The 17336-nt window shown below is 49.9% G+C and overlaps 1 protein-coding gene across 12 annotated transcripts; it reads right to left on the bottom strand.

The window, feature by feature from the left end:
• Window positions 1-2649: 2649 nt before the first annotated feature.
• Window positions 2650-16404, bottom strand: SF1 (splicing factor 1). 12 transcript variants are annotated; one of them, XM_054570919.1, is made up of 14 exons: window positions 15624-16404; window positions 14164-14292; window positions 11391-11466; window positions 8291-8443; window positions 8009-8098; window positions 7465-7648; window positions 7263-7378; window positions 7052-7159; window positions 6136-6316; window positions 5622-5895; window positions 5229-5288; window positions 4934-5113; window positions 3991-4195; window positions 2650-3560 (listed from the first exon to the last, which is right to left on the bottom strand). In XM_054570919.1, exons 1-14 carry the CDS (start codon window positions 16006-16008, stop codon window positions 3431-3433), a joined length of 2271 nt encoding a protein of 756 aa, XP_054426894.1. In that variant the 5' UTR covers window positions 16009-16404; the 3' UTR covers window positions 2650-3430. The 12 variants fall into 12 exon arrangements, with proteins under 12 accessions (XP_054426894.1, XP_054426901.1, XP_054426897.1 ...); XM_054570926.1 differs by having other exon boundaries at window positions 5618-5895; window positions 15978-16399; XM_054570922.1 differs by having other exon boundaries at window positions 15978-16399.
• Between the last annotated feature and the right edge of the window lie 932 nt (window positions 16405-17336).

Genomic DNA, 17336 nt, shown 5'->3' with positions numbered 1-17336 from the left:
AAGTCCTACCCAGGCTTTCTGGTCCCCAATCCCTTCTCTGCCCCTGCCCGAAAACAGCATCGCTGTGCTGGTCTTCCACAGTGTCATGCTTTGCAGTGGAGGGAAACGGTCCAAAGGGAAAGAACTGTTTTCTTTTCGAAGTCTTTTATACGTTACACTTCCAAAAAAAGAATGCTTAGCTGCACTCTGGGCCTTTCTTAGCTGCCATCCTCGGCCTTGAGGGCCGGGCCTCTGAGCAGCCTTGCCCCGCCGTCCCCCAGGCCGCTGCGCGGGGCTTAGTGGCCTGTGCTTTCTGCAGGGCGCTGGGTGAGGCAGAGCTCAGGTTCTTTGGCAGTCATCCCTCAGCAAGCGACACCAGTGATGCATGCTGTCACCTCACGCCCCAATTTGGGCAGCACACTTTGGCCCCACAGACCTTTGCATGACCCCTAATGGCCTGTAAGACTTTCTTTTCCTGCCACTAAGGATGTGCTCCCAACAAACCACTCCCATCTTTTTATCCAGCTCCCCAAGTTAACTCAATCCATCCTTTCCCAGCAGTTGGCCCGAGGCCCTCTTCCTGCTTATCAATTCAGTTCTCATCCTTCCTCTGCACTCAAGGCACTCGCTAAACTGGGACATATCCTGTTTCTACTGGGAAACAGATGTACTTTTTACTCCTTTAACTGCCTTTCTTGTGGGTTCTTTCAGTCTTTTGTTGTGCCAGTGACTCCCAACTGTTTCCAAGCTCTTTTCCCTTTGATGCCCCAACCCAGCAGGGTGAAATGTTGAAGGCTCAAACTGCCCTATTTCTCCTTCACTGGATTCCCCCGTTTCTTCACTCCCTAGTGTTGCGTGTGCATGTATCTTAAGGAATCCTGGAAGCACGTTAGTTCAGAGGAACTGACTCACCTCAGGTTGTCTGTCTGACTAGGTTTCTCACCAGAAATCCTGCCTCCTTCCCTGGGCCAGCCTTGGGTCTCTGCAGGGCACTTGGCTGGGTCTCAGTAACAGAGCCCTAACACTGACCTTCCCCAGCTGGTGTTCCCATCACAAGCTCTTGTGGGTGGGCGGGCGGGGGGGCAGGGGGGGGCGGCAGCAGCAGCACAGGGACAAGGGGTGCCCGGTCCTCTGTAGCTGGTCCCGCAGAGGGCCTTTCCCCACCCTGGCTGTCACTGGGCAGGTGGGGGAGCGTTCCTCAGTTCCCCACTGCTCCCCATTCTGCCCCAAAGGCAGGTGTCTTGCTGCCATTCTGAGGGCCAAGCCTGCCCACAGTCTCTCCTCCATTTCAGGGTCTGGAGCGGCTTGGAGGAAGGCCCAAGACTGATGCCTTCAGGCAGGCACTTTGTTGCTCTCCAAAACCTTAAAAGCTGCTGGCGGGGAGCAGGGAGGGAGCGAGCACAGGAATGGAGCTGGCCCCAGGGGAGAGAGACAGAGGAGATAGCTGGGTTGTGGTTAAGTCATTTATTGATTTTATTTCTAAAACCCACATAGCGCCACTTTGCCTCTTCCAGAGCTTCAAAGAGCTAATTAACCGCCCAATGAGCCCACCAGGGAAACCGAGCTTGTGGGGAAGCAATGAGGTGAAGCCAAGGTCAAAGAAGGAAGCCAGTCCTGAGCCCTGCCTTCATTCCATCAGTTAGGGACAAAGGTTTTTTTCTCCTTTTAGTCAACTGAGGCTTAGAGCTGGGTTAGGGAACCCACTCAATTCCCTAAGGCTTCCTTAGCCCTACAAGCCTACGGCAAAGAACAGCCTGAGGGGGTGCAGGTGCCCGGGCTTTGCTCCACATCAACAGTGGCCAGCTCCGGCTTCAAGCTGGAAAGCAGCCCAGGCCAGAGCTGTCCCCACTGGTCAGCTGCTGGGAGCAGCAGGAGCTTGCTGTCTCGTCCCACGCCTTAGCCTCCCTGAAGGAAAGGCAGCCGGGGAAAGGCCAGCTCTCCCGGGGCGGTGCAGCAGGGCAAGGACGCTACCTCAGGGAGACTGGACATGAATTTCTCTCGTGCCACAGAGGCACTGTCCAGACATGAAAGAATACAGCCTGAGGCTCTTCATAAAGAAGTGCTTACAGAGCACAAGGTGGGGCACTTTCTCTTGCCCCCACCACTCCCCAAAGCCTGCAGTGCTGGCAGGCTGCAAGTCACCAGCAGAGAAAGAAAAGCCACTTGGCGATTTTAATTTTAGCTGCTGTGTCCGACAGGCGGGATTAGTTAGCTTGACCTTTAGTGCTGATGCCTCCCTAGGCCCAGGGCCTTAGTCAGGTGGCAGCTCCCAGGCACAAATCACAACTGGAGCTCATCAAATGTTGGGCGGGGGGCGGGGGGGGGGGTCTCAGCTCCAGGGAGATGCCTTCAAAAGGACAGGGACCAGGAGGATGAAGGGTAACTAGGGAGGGGAACCTGGGTCTCAGGTGTTAACTAGTACACACGAGGGAGGTGGTAGGGACGCCCACACACTCTGCTTCCCCCAGCAAAGCCACACAGGGAGGTAGGCAGAGGGCTTCCTTAGCTAGCAGTATCCCACAGGTTCCCCAGGGAAAGGGGGGACAACTGGGGTGGCCTCAGGCTGAACATAGGTAACCTTGGTGCTGATGCATGGCTGGGGGGGGGGGAGGGCGGGGGGCGGGTTAAGAGAAAAATAAAGAAACAGACCCAGAAAACCACACTGCTCTTTTATTCAATGGAACATCCCCCTTTAACGCAGTGTTGAATCATACACAGAAAAAAAAAAAAAGCCCAGAGAAATTTCTGCAGATAAACCAGTGAAGAGAACGCGCGTTATACATTATTGTCAACATAATCACTCCATGAAAAGGGGGGAAAAAAGCAGAACGAAAAACAAGGGACTCAACACCCTAGACACTGCAAAAACATCCAGACATTTAGGATTAAAAGAAAATTTAAAATGAAGCCTTCCAGGAAGGAGAGGAACAAATGGAATAGGAGGCAGCTTAGGTGCTCTGGGAACGTGGAAACAACTCTCCGGACCGGCAGACAAGCCCAAGGTGGCTTGAGTAGCCACGCCTACCGCTGGCAGGGGTGTCAGGATGGATGTGGACCTCGGACCTAGAGATTAAGCCACTATTCATTCTATGAGGGTAGCAGAGACAAAACTCCACACTTTAAAAAATGAAAATGAAAACAAAAAACCTCAGGGTGGCTATGGCCCCTTGGAAATCTTAGAACCAAGGAACACCCCCCTCCCAACCAGCCTGATATTAGTGACCAAGGCCTTTGCCTAAAACCATTTGCTCCTCTCTTCTTGGAAAGAGAAGAGTGAGGAATGGAGAAAAGAAAAAGGAATCTGATTGCAGCAGAAGACCGGGGAGAGCGTCTCCTTGGACGGAGTCTGAAGAAAGGAAGAGATAAGGAAATAACAAAGGAAAAAGAAAAAAATTAATAAAAATTTCACAATATGGAGCCAGCGTGTTCCGATTCCATCCACAAAAATAACTCAGGCTGCTTTGCCGAACCATCCTGTCCACCAGGGGCGCTGCTGAGGCTGTCTGCCTGGAAGGGTCACCAATGGGCGCGGAAAGTCCTCACTCTCATGGCTCGGGCCATCGCCGCTGCGGGGAGGGATCCTGGCGGCCCGGTTTGGGAAGAGGCAAAGGGAGTTGGGTGAGGAGAGAAAGACAAAGAAGACACTCGATGCTACGGGGCGCCAGGAAAGCACAAGCTGGCGCCCCTACTACCACCTGCCCGTACCCAAGCGAGTCCTCAGTCACTTGGCCCAGCCCGGTGCGTGCACACACACACATGCGTGCACCCAATCACATGCGTGCGTCCCAGTGTCTGGCTCCATATGGTGAGGTTCGGCGTGTGTTTAAACGAGACCAATTCTCTCTCTATATAATATATATTTTCTTAAAAAACCGAGTCTAGTTCTGTGGTGGAGGCGGTGGGGGAGCTGGAGGCATCCCGAAGGGCGGCATGCCCGCCACCCCCATGCCCATCATGGTGACAAAGTTAGAAGGGTCCATGGGAGGCGGAGGAGGGGGGGGTGGGGCATACATCATGCCGGCGGAACCAGGCGGCGGAGGCGGCGGAGGGGGAGGGGCCCCGGGCGGCAGAGGCGGCTGGACCCCGGGGGGCAGGGGCACCATAGTGGGGTTGCCTTGCATCTGAGGGGCTCCTGGAGAAGCTGCGGCAGCCGCCTGCTGCTGTTGCCATGGCGGGATGGACCCTGTGCCAGCGCTCGTGGTGGTAGTCGTCGTATCTGGGGTGGTAAAGAAGCCCAAGGTCACACGCGCGGGGGCACACCGCGGTTCTCTGCGGCTGCTGCCTTGGGATGGGGGCGAGAGGCGCCTGCTCCTTGCTTGGCATGCGGTACGGTGGTGGGGGGCGGGCGGGCGGGGCTGTCCTGGTGATGGGGAGTGAAGGGGTGGGCAAGGACTACCCTGGGGTCAGCCTCGAGGTCTCTGGGCTTAACGGAGTAAGCCCTTTGTCACCAATGCCCCCAGGGAGGGCTGACGGGAAGGTACCAGACACAAGAACCGGCTCTGACATCCCTCCGCCCATCCGCCGCCACCACCGAACGGCACATTCAACCTCAAGGCCACAGCTACTCTCCCCACTGCCAGGTCCCATCCCTGCAGTCTCTCAGGCCCCAATCACATCCCTCTCCAGAACATGCATGCAGCGCCACCCGCCCCGGCCACATGAACGGGCTGGAGCCAGCCAGCTCACTCAGCCGCTGAGAGCCTGGATTCCTGGCGCCCTACCTACTATGGCAGGCCCCCCTCCAGGCCCCCAGACACAACCACATCAAACATCAGATCTCCTCCCCGAGACCCCCCCAGGGACCACAAGGCCCTTTCTGTTTACACCCCCAGCAGAGATCAGAGTCTCACCCCAAGGTACCGGCCTGCCTGTGTGAGCTGTGAGGTTTTCTCATGCCTCTCAGCCCCACCCCCCCATCCCACCCACCCCCACAAGCCCAAAATATGCCACTCACTTTGCTGCCATGGCAAGGGGGTACTGGAAGCCATACTGCTGCTGGGCGGAGGGGGCGGCGGAGGTTGCTGCTGCTGCTGTTGCCATGGGGGAAGAGGACCAGAGGGTGGGGGCGGGGGCTGCCCACTGGGCGGCGGCGGCGGCGGCGGCATCATGCCCATAGGCGGCGGCGGCATCATACCTACAGGTAAGTAAAGGAAAGGTTGAGGCCTCTGGGACACGTGAGACAGACCCCCATTCATTTCCAGGCCTAGGTGCCGCCCCACAACTGACAGATGTCAGGTTGGCTCCATTACCTTTTCCTTGATGCAGGCGATAGACCCCAGAGCCCACAGGCGTACTTCCCAGGTACTGATCTTGATGGAAGGAAAGAGCAGGGACTTAGCAGGACATTTGAACTGGCCAGGGAGGGCGCCCCCACCAACAGCTTATTCAGTCACACAGCGTGCTGTCACTCCTCTTGCAAGAGCAGCTCTGGAAAGTCTGCCCATGAGGCAGGCCTGTGCCTACCCCACACAGAAATCCGTTCCTGAACTGGAATGGAGTCTTGCTCCTTTGGAGACCAAGTCTTGACAAAAGACTCAGTGCAGTACTCAGCCACTTTTGAGAACTACTTCTAGTTCACCATGATGTGCTGTAACCCTTGCTTATCCCAAAGCCCAAAGGTTTCTGGTCTGACACTTACTTACCCATTGGAGGAGGGCCATGGTGCCCAGGTGGGTGGGGGCCCTGGTTCATCGGTGGCGGCGGCGGCTGCATCCAAGGGGGTGGGGGTCCATTAGGGTTGTGCTGCATGGGATGTCCACCATGGCCACCTGCCAGGCTGGGCAATGGATGTGGGAAGCTGTGGGGGCCACCTCCAGGCCCACCAGGACCACCGCCATGCATGCCGTGGTAGGGCCGACTCTCTGAAGGGCCAGAATTCATCCAGGGTGGGCGGCTCTGAGTGGTGGACATGAGAGACTATGTGAGAGCATTTCCCGCCAACATCCCTGCCTGCTCCCCCTGGTGGCAACATTGTTCTTTTCGGCTATGCCGGAGGACCAACACACAAGGACAGAATCTTCCCAAGGTGAGGTCCCCAAACATCCTGACATCCCGGAAGAACAATGTTGCCAGCCATGTCTAAAGTACTTGGCCACAGCCCCCAGTATCTGAGGAAGACGGGGGGCTAGGCCACAAGAACCAGCTCCTGAAGCTCACCGGCGGAGGGGGGTTGTTGGCCGGAGCAGCAGGCCGAGGGGCACTGGCCAGAGGCGTGCTGGCAGGTCCGGAGGTGGAGCCCACAGATGCTGGCACGGGTGCTTCGCCCAGTTCAGCCATAAGGGACAAATACTCTTTATCCATCCGTGCTTTATCCTGAGCTGATTGGGGGTCACCGGGCCTGATGGTGGGGTGGGGGACACAAAGAGAGAGGAAATCATTAAGAAGGAAACTTTGACCCTGAGGGATTTATACAGAGGAAGTTCTGAGGAACTGAATCATTGTTTCTAACATCTTCCCCAAAACAGTCTCATCAGCTCTTCAGTTGTGTGCCCAGCTCTGCATCTGGGAATTACATGTACCCCTGCCACAGCAGAGACCCCTGAGGCAAGAAGAGAGGAGACACTGAGCCTCAGACCACAACCAACCCTGCCAGCCAGGAAAGTGCAGGTTCTTCCAAGTAGCAAGTTTAATCAAATTCTGCATTGCCAGCCTGAGGGAAGGAAATCTACACAGCGCTGGAACACAACAGCCAGAACTTCCTTAACAAATCCACCCAAAGTAGAAAATGTTACTAAAAAGTGCTGGTTTGCAACTGGTCAAAATCTTTACATTGTTTAGTCGTCTTAAACCAATCTTCAACAACAAAAAAGGCACTTAATTTAATATTGAGCCACAGTAAAAACACATAACCAGAATGGAAGTCTCCAGTTTCCCGGGGCTCAAGATGAGCAAATAAATAGGGGTGTTCTGCATAGGCTGTTCCTAATTATCCTCAGCTTTAAATCACACCATTACGGACCACATTCACAGAAAGCTTCTCTTGGGTCCACTGGTTAATGGAAACCAACCAATGAGCTAAGGACCTGTTTTGTACACCACAGGCTACCTGCAAACCACAACTGCAGCCCCTCACCTTTGGAATTTGCAATCAGAAGCAATGTGGCCAGCCCCTCCACACTTGGTACACACTGTGGTATTGGTAATGCTGCGGGTCTCTGAGCTCTGCCAGGGTCTTAAGATCCTGTTGAGAGAGAAAAAGTCAACTCAAGGGCGAAGGCCAAGCTCCCCCTACTTCCATAGGCTCTTCAGGTGTCCGTGTACTCTGCTCTAAACTGATCACGTACCTGTTATCATCTTCCCGAAGGGTCCCATTTAAACGAGCCAACTCCCGAAGCTGCATCTTCCGTAGATCATTCTGGTCCTCAGGGGTCTCAATACCCTGCTTCAGAATGTTTCTTATCTAATGGAAACACAATGGGCAGTTACATAAGCACTAAGACCAACACCTACATTTCTGGCAGGAAGCTTCCCTTCTGACTCCCTTACCTGTTCTACTGCTTTCTTCACATTCTCCATGGTATTGGCAGTAACCAGGGCATGAAGTGGCTCATCTTCTCCCGGCAACATCTGGCCATCTTTGCGCCCAACTTTCCCTTCTTTCACAGACCCTTTCCCCCGGATCATAATCTTGGCATTACACTCCTTCTCTATGTTCTTCAACGTGTTCCCTCTATCAGAGGCAAAAAAAATGTGAGTTGTTATATACCTGGAATGCAAATTCATATGCCAGAGGGGACAGAAGGGAGGCTTATGACACACTTGCAGAAGACCACAACTGAAAAGAATTGGATTTTCCACCAAGAGATCCATGATCTCTAAGGTCAGCCACAGCAACCCTCAAGCTCTGACTTCTCTGCAGTAAAATGAGGAAGTTAAAGATATTTTTCTCACAGAAAGGCATGAACTCAGCCAAAGTGAAGGTCCTACCAAAAAGAGGAAGGTGCCAGCAATGGCACCCAATTTGGCACAAGACTGACACGCCTCATAGGTTCTTAGGAATTCTATATCCCATAAACTAGAAGTTACTTACCTGGGCCCAATTAGCAGCCCCACAAAGTTGATTTCTGGATACTCATCTTGTGGTATCATTACTTTATCACTCACACGTGTTGCTGGAGGTCTAAGAAAGAAAAGACTCATTGACTCTGCACATTTCTGAGAGGTGACAATGGCTCATCTAGAACCCTTGACACCATGTGTTAATTACAGGTGACTGGGAATAAGTGGTAAGAAGTTAGTATCAAAACTGTTGTGCCAGGTCACGCACAATCTGCATGTGTTCTTTCCCAGACAACCCAGCCCCTCTGCTTACTTGTAATCTGCAGGTGGTTTGAAATCAGGGTTGAGAGCAACCATTTCTGTGATGAGGTTATGCCGCTCCTCTTCCAGCTTTTTGCGGGTGCGGAACTCACGCGTGTTAAGCCGCTTCCCCTCGCTATTGTAGATGGGCTCAGGGGAAGGGGACCTGTGGGAAACAGACCACCGTTACTGCTCTACCTTCACCTTGCTGTCATTCCCACACAGGCTATAATAAGTATCCCCCAGCTCTCTGCCTCAGACCCTAACACAACACTCTTCGGAGGAACCGACCATAACGTGTGCTATTCAAGATCGTGTGGAATGGGGAGATGGAAGCTGGCTTAGTATTAGGAGGACTGGCGTGTGTGTGTGTGTGTGAGAAAGGAAAAAAAAAAAAAAAGATTTTGCTTTTAAAAATGAGGAGGGGGAAAAAGCTTGTCCTTCTGGGGGAAAGTCTGGACTGCAAATGGCAAGGACAGTATTCTCTGGAGTCTTCTTGCCAAATAAGGATTTTTATCCTTTGCAAAAAATTGTACAATATTTCAACTTTATGAACCATGGAAACCCCAAGTTTAGGTAAAGTGTTAACTCTTGCAGAGCTCATGTCCTATCAGGGAAGTGTCTGCACCCCTACTACCACAGAGTAAGTGTGAGCTCTTTAATCCAATGCAGCTAGGACTCAAGGCTACTGCAGCTACTTGGCCCCCACAATGGAGAGGTGGTTCAAGGCATCATCTCTGCTTTTCCTTCAATGGCCTGACTGGCTGTGTCCAAGGCCCAGGAGTCAACCTGTTTTGTTCGAGGTTGGGGAGTCTGGGTAGAGAAAAATGTTAAAGTGCTAAAAGCAGCTTCTGAGAGAGGCTGCAAATGCAGATTTGGTCAAATACTTGTCTAAGGTCTGAACCTGCAAACAGCAAGGGGAAAACCTATGATTCTCCACCAGAGTTTACAAGTCCAGAAAGCAGATTTCTCTCTCTTTCTCTCTCTCTTTTTAAGGAGTAAAATGCTGTTGCTACAAGTGAAAAATAGTAATGATAAAATAGTCAGTTTACCACAGCTGGATTTTGCGGTGATAAAAAGAGAGGTTATACTCCTAGAACTCTGAGTTAAGATTACAAAAAGGACCATAGCTTGATATTCTGAATGAAAATTTAGTAGCAGCTGCAAGAAGGGAAGAGACCATGTGCATCAAGTTATTAAAAAAACATCCTGAAAGTAGTCAAGATTCCTACACCCTTGGTTTAGTTGAGAACCTTGCCTAGTTGGAGAGCAAGGACTGAACTCGGCTGCGCCCACTGTCTTCAGCCTAAAGGGAACCATGTCATCCGTTACACACACGATGGAATAAAAGGTCAGGTTTGTTCATGGCTAATGACGGCTAAAATGACACCTCCGTTTCTAGCATTTGTATACACTGTTAGCACAATCCAATAATAGTGAACAAAAGCAAACATACCCCAGCTTATTAGACTATCACCTTATACATTTAAATCTACAAGCAATTTTAAAACATTTTTAACTGTGCAGCTTAAGCAACATCAAAATGGCATAAAGTGGCTTAATATTAAAAATACACCTTCTTTACAAATAATCTTATTAAGGTAAGAATCTCATGCATTTCCCTCCAACCTGGGCTCAAAGGCAAAAACCAATCAGGCATTAGGGACTCTGAATACAAGGGAGAAAAAGTCTGCTCTGGTTTTATTTCTAGCATGCTTGACATTTCTAATTCCCACCTGATTACTATCTAGAATGAAGCATTTCTAGCTAATCACCAAAATAAGTTTTACCAGTACAAAATGGTCATTTAAAGGCCTCATACCAGTTTAACCTCTTTCCAAATTATGAATGTGAAAGGCAAAAGCTGATATTCTAAAGGTTAGATTGACCCAACTTCTTCACTTTGAGTAGGCATCATATAAATCAACTAAGTTCTAACCCCAGTTCTCCAGGAAGCAAAGGTTTGTTAAAAATTCAACCTTTTGAGGAATTGCCTGGTAACCTGTAAATGTAGTATTGAAGAAAAAAGGCCAAAAAGGCACTAAACAGTTGTGGTCTACAACAACCTACAAAGCAAATCTTAAAAATCGTCAAGAAATACAAAACACAACCCTCCAACCAAAATCTACAGGTGAAAAAAATAATATAAAGTTAAAGTCAATAAATTTGTTTCCTGGCAAAGGGCAGCAGAAAAATGTCTAAGAGGGTGGCCTCTAAAATCATTACATCTTTCTGATGTAACAAGATATTAATTGTATAACAAAAGCCAAAAAACAATCTTTTTTAAAGCAAAGTCTTTTCAACTCTGCTACATGGACTAAGAGAAGTTTCATTGCCCTTCCAATTAAATGGACCAGATTTTAGCTCTTCGGACCACCAATAAAATTGTTTCAAAAGCCATTTCCCTTATTAGACTTTCCCTTCATAGGTGAAACTGGAAACTGAAATAACATGACCACAGCTGTTTGAGGACCACCTCCCCCTTAAAAGTGGGGGGCGAGGGGTAATAGTGATTTAGGGTTGCCTTCCCAAAACAGGTTGAGTATTCTGGCCCCTCCGAAAACCCCCAGGCAATGGCCAAGGCTGAAAGTTAACTGGTAGTGAAGGAAGTTGGTTAGAAATCTCATCTATTTTAAAACCATCTCAAAACCATGAGCAGGGAAGATTGCAGCAATGAGCTGACCAGATTGAAAGTTTCTGGCCTGCTCAAATTCAGTGATGCTCAAAAATATTCTTAAATCCCTGCATCGTGTACCTGTGAGAAAAACTCTACACCTGGGCTTTCAGCCAAAGCAGGTACTGAAAAGGCTGGTTAATGGCCCACCTCACTGTCCCTACAGGTGGGCAAATCAGGTTAAAGTATACATGCTTACCAATTGGAAACCAGTTGTCCATTTTCCTGCAATTTTTAATTCTGCTAGTAAGTTTCATTCCAATTTTCTAACTGATGACTGATCATATATATTACTAATTAAACCCTATACCCCAGAATGTCAGAGTACCAGTCGTCTTACTAGGATTTTATCGAACTGACACAATATGTTGCCACCAGTAAAACGTATTGAGAAAAAGGTAAAAGCGTTACTGTCAGCTGGTTAAAACTGTTTCCCAACCTGTCCTCAGGGTTAGGGGGGATGCCCAGGTCTCCTGTGCGCAGTTTACGAGTCAGGTCTTCTATCTGCAGTTGCACTGGAAGAAACCAGGTTAGGAAAGAAAAAAAAGGATGGAAAAAAGACAATGTTACCAAAAAACATCTCAAATCTCAACAACAAGCATGAAGAACTCGGAGACTTTGAAAGGGACGATTGATCAGTGAACACATTGAGGCAAACACTCCCAACCACCTATCGGCAGGAGTCCATTTACATCTACAGGTATTTTTCACTTCAAAATGGTTATCACTTAAGGAAGCAAACAGTTTGTTGGAAGAGGGGTTAGCAGTATAGACTATTCACTAAGGCTAACATCAGAGCAATTATTAGGTGTTTCACCTCTCCCTCCTCACCAAGGCTTGCTATTAACAATTGGCACCCGGAATCAACAAGTACATTATCACTGATATCCCGTTCCCACCAAATTTATTTCTTGAGAGCAAGACTCTTTAGAGTTAATTTTTCTTCATTAAATACTAAGCATAACCCAAAATAAGACCCAATTAATGTGGGACAAGGAAAAATACCAGTTGAGCAAAGATCATTTTCATTGATATCAGGCTTAAAATTCCTTAAACAAAACATTTAATAAACAATTCAAGACCTCATAGAAATTCATACTTTCTGTACAACCAGATCCTTAATATAAGGATCTCCCAATACCTTGTGCTTTTATTCAAACTTTAGATGACAATCCATACACCTTAAGAAACCAGTAATGGTAAAGATGCAAGAAGTCTGTTTTTAGACTTGCTCCTTATGTGGGAATAAAAGTAGGGGTGTAGAGGACGGAAAGTGTGGGTCAAGGAGAATGGTGTGGCCCTCAGACCTTGACAAATGAGGCTGTACATGAAAAAGAGATGAGGGTTTCACAAAAGTTCAGTAACTCCAGGGAAATGCTACCCAGCTGCTTACTCAAAATATTGGGACCCGCAGAACCAGATCACTTTCTTCAGCGTGCTGAGTGATCACCTATTTCTTACCTTTGTAGCATCTGAGAGCTCTGCGCAGGCATCTCTAGTAAGAGCAAGTCTTACTGGGTTGGGCTAAAGTTGTACTAACTTCAAGATGAGTTTAATACACGTCTAACCCAAAATACCCTTCTAATTTTAAATATATCCCACAGGCTACACCGTACACCCATTCTAACTCTGAAGAAGTGAAAATCCACATTAATATTGAAAAAATACGGGGGGCATGCTGTATAAGGCAGTGTGTACTGTGAAAGACAGAACACACATGGCTCCCTAAGCTCTTTGATGCCAGAAAGTTCTGGCTTGGCAGGTAAGTATTAAGCTCAACAACTCAAGGAGAAAGTCACCTTCATGGGAGGTAAGCAGTCCTCCTCTTAACTGGACTATCGAGGAGTGGGGTCTGATTTGAGACAATAGCTGGCACTTAAATTAAAAAGCCACCATCTCCCTTGGAGTGGAGATTTACATCAGCCCTTGCTTTGATTCTAGCTACAAATAGCCCTTAGGGCTCAGTGTGTTAACTCCCTCCACAGGAAGAGACCTGGAGATGTAGAAGAATGAATTTGTTTTCCCATTTTCTAAGTCTGCTTATATTCTTGCAATATTGTTCCACAAGGGACATTTTTACAAGGTTGTGAAGATCCAGACCTGTCTAATATGAGACATAAGAGAGTAGGTGGGAGTAGATATGAATAATAGAGAAAGAAAAATATTAGTACTGCGATTAGATAATTCCAACACCTCAAAATTCTCAGCAGTCTAAAAGATGTAAGACATCACAATCCTCAAGAATAACAACATGCCAGCCTTGAAGCTTTTATTTGTGAAGGCCATGGCCTCATGGAGATAGGAAACCATTGTCCTAATTTACTCCAAGGGGGTATTTATCTGGTTAGTAGGAAATGTTTATCAAGTTAACTTTTTGAGACCGCTGCGCAGGTAACATGAATAAAGGTCAAACTTGCATTAAAAACCTTATATTTTAAAAAAGGTAATTTTGAGGTTAAGTTCATTTCCACTGTGGACACTCATTATTAATCGTAAAAATCCCCCAACACTGAAGATCTTGTACCCTGCCTCCTCATTCCGTACCCAAGCAGTGTCCCTTTCCCAGCAGAGTTCTCTAGGAGTCACCACCAAGAGCCCTCATTTTAAGACAGCTCTCCAAAGACCACACCAGAAAAAATGCTGAAGGAAAGGTTAAACTCAACAAAATAGTATAAAGGGGGTGCACTGTAAACACTTTCAGAACCACTTTTTGATAAAATTGAGGGTTTTTTCCTTTCAGAAAGTACCTATAAAAAGTAAAAAGACCACATTTTAGGGAAAGGGAGGAATATGAAATTATGGTGAAAGGCCATGCTGTGAAAAAGGTATCTGGTTTTACAATACCTGCAGTGTTCTCCACTGGGGCTGTGTCCAGAGAAGAATAAGACACTCACCTCACCAACTGGCAATAACAGCAGCTGAAAAAGGTAGGGTTCTAAACTGGGGGACTATTCTTTCTCCTAAGTGGCAGTCTACCTTCCTGGCACTCACAGAGAACACTGCTGTTACCAACAGACCAGAACAAGGAGCTGCAAATGCAGGACCCACAGAGCAAAAACTGAAGGACTGATTATGTCAAAGTCGTGAAAACCCACTTGACCACACATTATCTCAAAAAAGAAAACTTTAAAGTATCACACCTAAAACAGATAAAATGTCACCCAGAATATTAAAAATCTGAAAGTGCATTTGGGTGCAGAACGTATATTTACCTATATAAGCTCTTTCTTGTTCCCGAGTAAGTCCAGGGGGGATAACTGTAGGCATTCCTGGAATCACCGTCTTCTGTTCCATTGTGTCTTGGTTCCAGCGGCTTCTCTTCCGCTTCTTACTTGGGAAGTCTAAGGGCAAATAGAGTCCATCAGACCCAAGTACAACCCCACCAGAGAAACTACCAACAGGCAGTTCAGGATACTTAAAACATTACACGCAGCTCAGCAGATTGTGACAACAAGAACTTAACCTAAAATGTAAATGGCAAAGAATGGAAGACAAATCTCAGAAATCAGAGGCATATATAGCCACTACAAGGGCACCTGAACCTTGGTCCAAAAAGTTAACATTTCAGAGAAACTGTGAATTATGTACACAAGATAACAAATCTTAAAAGCATAAAGCTTCAGGTAGGGAAATAAAGTGTTGAGAAGATATACACTACATCATCCGTCAATACTTCAGAAGCCCCAGGGGAGACAAGAGTAGAATGAATAGCCGAACATGTTTATAAAGCTACACTGGGGGACTGCTGGCTTTCCACCTCCACCAGCCCACCTTTCTAATTGGGCTAGAACACGACTAAACCTAAGGCGGGACTCATCAACAAGATCACTTTTCTTCTTCAAAAGTTTAATCGTGATCAGTTTTCCAATCTTCTGGCCAGTTGGACACTTAGCGTCTGACACACCAAAAGTTCAACGAAAAGGAACTGTACAACAGTAGCCAAATCCTCCTTCCCCAATATATGAGCAGACACTCCCTACGCATTTGGCACACACGTGTCATTCTACTTTCCAGGGGATGCAGCCCCAAATACGAGATGTATGGGACTCCTCTAAGGTAAACTTAGGAAGACTAGGAAAAACAAATCCCCCCCACCCCCGCCAGGAGCCACAACAGAGTTTGAACCGACCATGCCCTTAAGACTTTCAAACTCGCTCGCTCTTTGTAGTGAAAACCTGCCATACAATCAAAATAGAGGAGCTATTCTGGGTACTTTTCTTCCTTTCACACTCCTCTACAAGCAGGAAGAGGATGTTCCACGTCATCACTCAACCCTTTCGTACCCTCCTGACATACACACCCAGCACCCAGTCTAGCCACTCGACCCCCTCCACACCCCTCCCCTACACCAGGAGCTAGAGGGCAACAGGGGAACCCCTGTCCCCTACTCCCAGCATTTTGGTCAGACTGCTTATCCTGGCAGCGCACTGCGCCTGCGCACGGCAAACCACCCGCCCCGACTACGCCCCCCCTCCCACCAATTCTCCTCAGCGCGCGTGCGTACTCGAGGTACTAGAAACAGGCCGCGCACCCCGTGGCGCCTCCGCGAGGGCCTCCCCGTGCGCGCGCGCGCGCCCCCGCCGCGTGCAGCCGCCGTCGCCGCCGCCGCGCGCCCCTCAGCTGGCCGGGCCCGTTCGCGCGACGTCTTTCGCGCTCTCTCGGCCCGACTCACCTCCTCCGCCGCCGGCCGGACCCGGCTGCTGATCCTGACGCGGCGGCTGCGGCGGCGGCAGCGGCGGCGGCGACACGCGCTGGTAGAGCGGCGGCGGAGGGGGCGGCTGCGGCGGCGGGTACGAGGAGCCCGGAGAGGGCGGTGGAGGCGGCGGGGGGGGCGGCGGCGGCGGCGGAGGAGGCAGCGCCGCGAAGGGGAAGGCCGCGGTGAGGGCCCTCACAGAGCCCACGGGCGGGGTTGGCGGCGGCCCGGGCACCAGAAGCCCCGCCCCAGGCCCGGGGGCAGGAGGTGGCCCCTGCTCGAAGCCCCCTTTGGGCCCGGGAATGGATGGAAGGCCCGGGGAGCCCAGCTTACCCAGCGGCGTGGCGTTCGCTCCGGTCGCCATGGCGCCCCCGGGGACCCGCACCGGCGGCTCCTCCTCGGTGGCGGCTTCTCCTTAGCGAACCTTCGGGGGAACGGAACCCGACTGCGCTACCGCGAGGCGCGCGGAGCCCGTCCTCAGGCGGCGGGCGGCAAGCGGCGAGCGGCGGCAGCGCGAGACGCACAAAGAGGGAGGAGAGAGGGCGCTGCGGGGGCGGGTCGGGGGCGACTGGGCCGAAGCCTGGATTGGGCCGGGCTGAGGCAATGAGTCGGAATCGGCGGCCTCCGATTGGCGGAGCTTCAGTCCTTCTCGATGCGTGCTGGGATTGGCCGGACCGTTAAGCCAGGCGAGGAAATGGCGGCCGAGCCTGGCGAGCTGGAAGGTGTCGCAGCGCGCACTTCATTTGTTACTGCGCGAACTGAGCTCGGAGTCCAGAAAGGAGGGGTTAGGGTGGGGCAAACTATGACGCAGGCTCCAACTGCTCTCTCATTGGCTGAAGTTGATTGAATCGGTCAACTCGGTTGCGTCGTAGTGTCATTAGATTGGCTGTCAACACGATCAGTTCTTTTTCTACTCCCCTCCCTCCCGGGAGCAGTTTCGCTGGGAGTGAGAGGTCGCAGCGGAAACGCCGTAGCCCAACGAGATTTACGGCGGAGGAGTGGAGCAGGGGCGCGCATGCGTAAACAGAGCAAAGCGCTTCGCTCCTCGCTTCACGGTTGATCCCAGGGTTCTGAGCGTAACCTCTAAGTGACGTCAATCCTCGATTCCCTTGGTAACCCGGAATCGGGGTGTCGGGTAGGGGCCGGCGCGCTCCTGTAAATACCCTGTTGACGCCACAGGTAGAAAAGGACATCCTGTTTTCTTTGAAGAAAATAAGAAGTGGGGTGAGGGAAGGGAAGCTATAAAATAGAGTCTAATTGAAGGATTAAAAATATCTGAGTAGATGCAACAACATATAACCTTCGGTGGATAACGATGTGAAGTTGTCAATTCTAAAATTATTTTGCTAATATGATGCGGTTCCATTAAAATTCCAGCGGTGTGAGGGTAGTTAAATCATCGTGTAACGCATGAGGTTGAGCCCAGGGAACTGGACCACGTTCAGATAGAACGAAAAAACCACAAGGAGGACGTGATGGAGCAGAGAGCCTTTATTACTTACCTTACAGGAAGCACCGATGGCAACACATCATCAAAGCAGGACTGCACCTCTTCCAGTCCCAGAGTTGTTGTAAAGAGTCCTAGACAAAAGTGGCATGGGCTCGAGCTGCATAAACCTATGTGTGGCCCAACCAGATGGCCTCTGGCCAGAAAGAATGTATATTGTCCTGGAAACAGAATGTAGCTCCCTC

The sequence above is a fragment of the Pteronotus mesoamericanus genome, unplaced genomic scaffold (assembly GCF_021234165.1).
Source record: "Pteronotus mesoamericanus isolate MK-2021 breed Mesoamerican mustached bat unplaced genomic scaffold, CSHL_Meso_final contig_214, whole genome shotgun sequence".
NCBI lineage: Eukaryota > Metazoa > Chordata > Mammalia > Chiroptera > Mormoopidae > Pteronotus > Pteronotus mesoamericanus.
The sequence above is the reverse complement of the archived record's forward strand: the minus strand, read 5'-3'. Positions and strand labels throughout refer to the sequence as shown.

Coding starts and splice junctions, on each gene's coding strand:
- SF1 (XM_054570918.1), bottom strand. CDS start 16,008: ATGGCGACCGGAGCGAACGCCACGCCGCTGGGTAAGCTGGGCTCCCCG. Junction 8,444..11,390: donor CCCCCTAACCCTGAGGACAG/GTTGGGAAACAG, acceptor TGTTTCCCACAG/GTCCCCTTCCCCTGAGCCCA. Junction 4,196..4,933: donor CCCCTTGCCATGGCAGCAAA/GTGAGTGGCATA, acceptor TTACCACCCCAG/ATACGACGACTACCACCACG.